General features: G+C 35.7%; 1 protein-coding gene across 1 annotated transcript; it reads left to right on the forward strand.

Moving 5' to 3' along the window:
- Positions 1–754: 754 nt before the first annotated feature.
- LOC149572862 (guanine nucleotide-binding protein subunit gamma 2-like) lies at positions 755–6,014 on the forward strand. The gene is made up of 4 exons (XM_089813937.1): positions 755–1,310; positions 5,404–5,456; positions 5,551–5,595; positions 5,693–6,014. Exons 1-4 carry the CDS (start codon positions 1,170–1,172, stop codon positions 5,772–5,774), a joined length of 321 nt encoding a protein of 106 aa, XP_089670063.1. The 5' UTR covers positions 755–1,169; the 3' UTR covers positions 5,775–6,014.
- Positions 6,015–7,243: the final 1,229 nt, after the last annotated feature.

Below are 7,243 nucleotides of genomic sequence, written 5' to 3' on the forward strand. Positions count from 1 at the left end.
TTAATAAATTAGCTTAAACAAGGTTAACTTATCAAATAAATTAAGCATTAAGATTTAAATGCCAACATATAAAAGTGACAATATCTATGGGGGAAGCATGATGCACCATTGACCAAGTTTTTAATTAATTAAAAAATTAAAAATTATCATATTTTTCATTTTTTTATTTTTTTAAATCAATTAATAATTGTGAACGTTGCATAAACAAAAGTATTAAAAATGAAAAATATTACTATTTTTTATTTTTAGCTAATCAAGCATATTGACATTGTCCATAAAATGACTTGAACCAATTTTAAGTGCTAAAATAATAATAATAAAAATTGCAAACAAAAGCTTAAAAATAAATTACAATAAGAATATAGAGAATAACATCATAAATTGATTTTCATGTAAAATATAAATATATAAATTATTTAAAATGTTCCATGTAAAATATAAAACATAAAAAAATAAAAAAATAAAAAAATTAGATATTTCTTCAATTTAAATAAATAAATAACTACCACAAAAGAATTCACCAACAAATAATAATATATACTAAATGTTTAATGGTGAGAACCAAACCCATAGTCTTATGGTAATAACGTGCCAGACTAACTATCCAGTTCAGGCCTCAGACTATGGGTTTGGTTTCCACCATTGCTCGGATTGAGAAGCAGAGTTCTTTCAACATTCTCTAACCATCAAAAAGTTTGAATAGTTTTACTAAAATTATCAAACCTTTTTATCAGGGACCAAAGAAGAAAACTTCAGTCAACCATTGTAGAAGACGACAATAACTTTTGCCCATGTCCGAGTGTTTTCACAGGTGAAGTCCCAAGCAAACATGGGAAAATGCACAAAGTTGTCCTTCCCTGAAACACCATGTTGGGCGAAAGAAAAGGGAAAAAGCCCATGAATCCTGTTTCAGGCACGTGCACCAATCCTTCATTAAAGTGACGGGGAGAAATTAACTGGAAATAACCAGCTTGGCAATCGATCAATTCGAATTTTTCCATTTGACCTCTAAACGCCCTCTCTGATCAGTGCATTGCTTTCATGGGCCCAAGAAAGATGGATCTGCCATATAGGAACAAGGCTTCCCTTCTTTCTTAGCAGCCTTAAAGGTCTGACTTATTCATTCATTTCAGGCAAAGTGAGAGAGAACACACACAGAGCAATAAGAGATGCAGGATCAGTCAAGGAACGTACCCTTTATTGGAAGGTTGGAGCCTAGGCCGATTCCCGCCATCGCCCTAGAGTTTCGTGGAAAGCATCGCAAGCTTGCAGAGCTGAAGCGCGTAGAACAAGAGATCATGCTTTTGACGGTATGTAACCCTCCCTCGTGTAATCTTGCCTGTTAATTGCTCCCATCTAAATTGTCAGCCCAATTCTGGACCATTCTTTTAAGTCATTAGAAGATCCATTCCCTAATGCCCAACCCAATGCCCTACTTTGGCAGCAGAATTAGTCTCGCGGTTCATGGCAGGGACCATAATGGATTCATGATTCTTTTGAAAATTTCCTCAAACCTAATAGGTCCAGGAGCTGGGGCTATACGGCCTGCTGTTCGTTTCAAATTGAGGCTTGAAATCATATAATGGGCAGGAGAAAGTAAGACATCACTGTGCAATCCTTCGTCTCCATGCCCATTCTTGGTACTTCTAAATTCAAACCAGCTTGACTCGGCACTCTAGCATTAAAAATGTAAATTAACATGGCAAGGAGTTGAAATTTTGTCATTCGCCTTGATGTAAAGCTGATGATGTGTTTGAGAATCGGCAATAGCTAGTCAAAGAGATAAGTTTGTCTGGAAGCCAAGCAATCCTTCCCTGAGCATCAACCTCTTTATGGGAGGCTTTGCCAAGGGATCCCACAGAGAGGATTTCCAGTCTACGTGTATTCCCAACTTTCAGACTGCCCCTGAGGCAGCCGCTGGAAGTTTCCCTTCTAAAGAGTAGTCAATGTAATTTTAGGGTAAGATTCTCGATTTTGTTCCATTTCATGGAATATCTACATTGATGCGATCAACTGTAGTATAAAAAATAAAAACTTGAATGGATGGTACCTTCTATGGGATCTAATTCTGATCTCAACAAAGACACACCTCTTTCCTGGTATTGGATGTGCAGTTATTTGATTTTTTTTGATATCCTGAGTTCACGGAGATCATTGAGATGTTATTAGAGTTTGAAGTTCATTGATTTGTACCAAGGTCCTGTCATGTAGGGTTATTTTGTGTTTTGTTAAAAAGGAAAAAAAATGGCAATTATTGAAACATTTGAGAGGCAGTAAGCCTCAACAGTAGTGTTCAAATAATGGTAGCAGTTGGGGAATGCATCAGTCAAATTAGAATTTTGCTAGGAACAGAACCTTTGACTAATGAATAGCATCATAGTTAAGGATCTTCATTAAGATTTCTGATTTTTGTTATTTTTTTTATTACATATCAGTTTGTAGAATCAAGCTTAGTTCAATGCATAATCAGTTTGAAACTTTGATACAATACTGATTAACAGTAAACTGTTCAAGTCGGATATTTATCTACATGTTTAAAGCCCACATTTTCTGTTATGCATCTAAACAATTAGTATTTATTATTATTACAAACATATTGCAATTCTGAACCTGAAAACAATATATTACATCTGCAAACTTTATCATTTTTCTTGTTTTGAAGAATCATCATTATGACTCAAATTTTTAAGATTTACTATAAATATAAAATTCTGTTAAAAAACAAATTGATGTACCCAAGTACTTCCATCCCCTATTTTGAAAATAGTCGTATCCATACTTGTAACCAAAGTATTATTATTACAAACATATTACAAATTTGAAACAGAAAACAATATATTACATCTGCAAACTTTATATGTTTTCTTATTTTGAAGAACCTTTGTTATGACTCAATTTTTTCAAAATTATTACAAATATAAAATAAAATTAAAAAATAATTTGATGTACCCAAATACCTCTGTCCTCTATTTTGAAAAATAGTAGTAACCCATACCGTACCCATACCCAAAGTGTCCAAATGCCCCATCCCCATGCAACCTTGGATAAATCTTGTCAAGTCAAAACTCATTCGGAAACCACACCTGGCTGAACCTTGTCTTTGACCCCATTATAATTTGTGGGCTTCTGCTATGCAGGGTCTAGCTTGGCAGGGTTCATGTTGGAACCAGCGATGGATAATTGCTCTGCCTTTAGGCTACCTTAATTTATTTACTATCTTTATCTTTAGTAGTTGTTGAATGCTATTGCATTTTTTTGAAAGGTACACTGAATTTATGCAGCAAACCTAAACAGTAGCGCTCAACTTATGGAGGCAGTTCAGGAGTGCACTAGTCAAACATGGATTTTGCTCGGAAAAGCATCCTAGACAAAAGGGCCATCTTGTCTCTCAAGATTCACCCGGTGACTGCACCCTGACCATGCCTCCTTGTTGACCCCATTATAATTTCTGAGCTGCAGTGATGCAAGGAACGAGTAAGCTCGGCAAGGTTCAGCTCCAAACCAGCATTGTGGTAATTTCCATGTCTTTAGTATATGCCCATGGGACTTATGCATACGGCTCTGGCTAGCAATTTCCCCAAGTTATGTATTTCCTTTGTTTAGTGGAGTTGTTGAATATTATGTTATATTTTTAGTGCACACATGGCCTTTCACAAGTAGATGTTGAAATGAAGGTCGACTTCTAGGCCAAGCCATCTACCTAGTACTTGAGACATTTGAAAATGACCAAACAGGATACTGTAATAACATTTTGAAAGTGCAATCATGCAAGACATGAAGAAAGTGGCCACAATAACATCCTTTAGTATAGACCAGATGACTACAAGGTGAAAACATACGCCTTCCTTATGTCCAACCAACCAACCATATTTCTCTTAGCGATTTTTTTCTTTATGTTCTAATGCTAAAGACATTTAAGATTTATATATTTCCCCTAGATCAGATAACTAGCAATTATAGTAGAGAGAATCAACACAAAATCAGTTTCTCTTTCAATACCATCACACCCTGTATCTTAGGTCCCCCTTGATGGCATTGGGAAAATGGGGAGTTCAGTAGTTAGATTACATTGATATTTTCGCAACTCACTAGTAGCTTATTTCTCTATGGGAGGATCATTGGCTCAAGTTATCAGTCTGAGCTAGTGGAGGTTATAATAAGAGAATTCTTACAATCCAATATATTCTGTTATCTTTGCAAATTTCTGAAAGTGGAGTGCTGGAAACTACTGAACTGTTTGGAACTGATTCAGAGAGGAGAGACTTGGTAAAATTCAATGTGAAGTGGACTTCGAACTTCCAGCATATTTACTACATGTACTCTGAACATATGTGGACAAGAAAGAGCAGGAAATTAACTCTCAACTGGACAGAGCTAAGTTATTAGCATAGATACAAGACAGAAAATGCAACACACAATAAAATGCTGGCCGAACTCCTTCCTTTTATTGCATGAGCAAAAGGTAGCTGATTTTAAAGTCTCTTATTTATGTTCCATTGAGCCAGACTGTAGGAATTGATGTAATCTCAGTCTCAAAATATAAATTGGGATCATTTGCAGATAACTAAATTTCCTCTTAAAACGTCATGCAATCACATCATAACCCAATGATCCAGTTTTTGTTACAAAATTCAAAATAGCTTATTGTTGAGGATGATGCTGTGTTACACCATCTAGGGGAGAGGATCCAATATTTGAGCATGTTCCAAAGGTTGTGATAGGAGTTGTTAACTTAATACCCATAGTTGCTGATTTATTATCCAACATTTTTGACAAGATTGTATTAATAGTTGTGACTTTAAAAATTTTCTTCTTGCTAATGATGACAGCCCATGATTGAATGAAAAGTGTCCCTTTTCCAAAAAAAACAATCAATAGTGTGATGCCACATCAGCTGCACAAGTATGGAGGTCTCCAATGCACTATGATTGGTCTCACTTTTTTTGGGGTCTGTTTTGGACACCTTGGGAAAAAGCATGCTGATGTGGCATCATATTTGATGATGTGGCTCTGAAACTTTTGTTATAAGTAGGGGACTTGCCAAGTAAGCTACTATCAAATAAGAGGAGTGATTTGAAATTTCTACATAAGATTTTAAAAAGTGCAAAGTTAGACTGCTCAACTACTAAATCGTCTTTCATACTAATGTTCAAATCTTACGAAATTTAATTGAAAGAGACTAGCAGCTTAACAAAAAGAGGCATAACTATGCAATCGGAACAAAATAGCTAATTGGAAATTCTGTTACATTGATTTTTCCGATCAAAGTTTCATTGAAACTAGTCCTATTGCTTCTCACTTTGGAAATCTATAATGGTATTCGTTACATGGTTCCAACTTCCAAAGCACCATTAACACGCAATCATAACGTTTTCCTTGGAAACTCTTGACGTTTGTATGCAGAAAGAATTGGATGAACTGGAATGTATACCGAAAGCATCATCAGCTTGCATGGAGTACGCCGTTCATTTCTTTAAGGCTGCATTAATTCTTTTATTAAAAATAGCTTTTTTACTGTTAGTCAGATTCTGATATGAACTTCTTTCACAGTGTACTTGCTAGTATTGAGAGGAAACAAGATCCCCTTCTTCCTAGGTAAGGAATGCATTGGCATAAAGTTCATGTCCTCATCAAAACCACTGTTTGAAGAATGATGAAGGCCATTTTGCTAATCATAATTTTTAATCTGCAGCACTGCGGGTCCAGAAAACCCTCAATGGAGTCGCTGGCTCGACAGAGATACAGTCTCTCAAAGTTGCTGTTTTGGCATATGATGATTATCAATGCTTAGTCTGGCTGGAGAAATCAAATTCTTTAGTTGAGTGTTTTGTATAATTCAGAAAGCGAAGAAGTATGCTTTTTTTGTATTCCTACAAATGATTTCGTGCACGTTTCTAATCTGCGATAAATTAAACTGTTGTCTATCTCTGCATACTAACTCCAGATTAAATATTCCTTCATTTTTGTACTCATTTTTGCTCCAATTTTATATATACTTTCATTTTTGTACTCTATTTATGTGTCGAGGACTGGATAAAGCAGAAAACGAAGGCAAGGTTTAAATAACCTGCCATGGTATCAGTGGGCTTCTATAGTGTTGTACTTTGTGTATTTAATGGAAGCCAAAATTGAATTTTTTTTAACAATGTGAACAAATTTTTATTGTTCAATTTTTTTCCTCTCTTGTAATTAAAAAGACAATTTTTGTATTATAGATACAATATTTTATGTTTTTAATAAAATAGATAAATTTTGTTATATAGATATTAGCATCTATCTTCATAGTTCAAGTCCCACAGCTTGGAGGTTGTTTCCATGTTTCATAAGGTTGTCCTTAGCTAAGACTTTGGACAAGGGTGTAAGCTTTTGTGACAACAATTTTTGGCATGCCCGATGGAATGATCATATATTTTAATATCTCAAAGTTCACTGGTCGGGAAATATTCCTTGTTCATATTGAAGAAATAGTATCACCTTCAGTATAAAGCCTTAAAGAGGCTCATTGTTCAAAAGTACTTGGCGACTCTAAGCTTCAAAACGCATCTGATTTCCAAACCAAAGTTGTTGTGATCCATGCCCAAGAGACACACAAGGGCATCTTCCAGAGGTAAGTTCCAGTATCAAGAGCTTTCTCTTTCTAACACAAGAAGGAAAGTTAGAGTATCCTTATCACCAGTTAGGAGTGTGACAATAGCACATACCCTTCCAAGATCTATCTCCACTCCTCTTGTTGTTAGGTCTCAGCTTAGAATACCATCTACTCATATCAATAGAACACTTGCTTCTATGGCTAGAGCTCATACTTTCGCCACCTTTAATGGTGGGAGCCCCCTCCTATTAGCCCAAAGGCATGGCATACCAATATCATCTCTCAAGAGTGTACCTAAGTTTACTGGTGAAACCTCCACATTCCCTATTGAACATGTCTAATGTTTGTAATATCCACAGTGTCCTCGAAGATGATGTAACAATCAAACTTCTAGCTTCATCCTTGAAAGGAAAGGCATTACAATGGTATAGAGGTTTGCCTCACAACTCTATTACTAATTGGGACGGGTTAGGAGCAGCCCTATGTAAGCATTTTGAGGACAAAAGTGACCACCTGTCGCTTTTAGAGTAGCTGACAACTATCAAGAGGGCCCCCCATGAATGTATTACTGATTTCAATTATAGATTTCAGAAAACATGGGATAGAATACCTACTACAGTGAAGCCCTCTCTCAGTAATGCATTTTTGTACTAC

The sequence above is a fragment of the Cupressus sempervirens genome, chromosome 2 (genome assembly GCF_028749045.1).
Source record: "Cupressus sempervirens isolate cs-2001-9-10 chromosome 2, ASM2874904v1, whole genome shotgun sequence".
Classification (NCBI taxonomy): Eukaryota; Viridiplantae; Streptophyta; class Pinopsida; order Cupressales; family Cupressaceae; genus Cupressus; species Cupressus sempervirens.

Bases quoted from the DNA above. Each gene is read 5' to 3' on its own strand.
- LOC149572862 (XM_089813937.1), top strand. From the start codon at position 1,170: ATGCAGGATCAGTCAAGGAACGTACCCTTTATTGGAAGGTTGGAGCCT. The intron at 1,311-5,403 runs GTATGTAACCCT...GTTTGTATGCAG, and splicing joins AAGAGATCATGCTTTTGACG to AAAGAATTGGATGAACTGGA. The intron at 5,457-5,550 runs GTACGCCGTTCA...CTTCTTTCACAG, and splicing joins GCATCATCAGCTTGCATGGA to TGTACTTGCTAGTATTGAGA.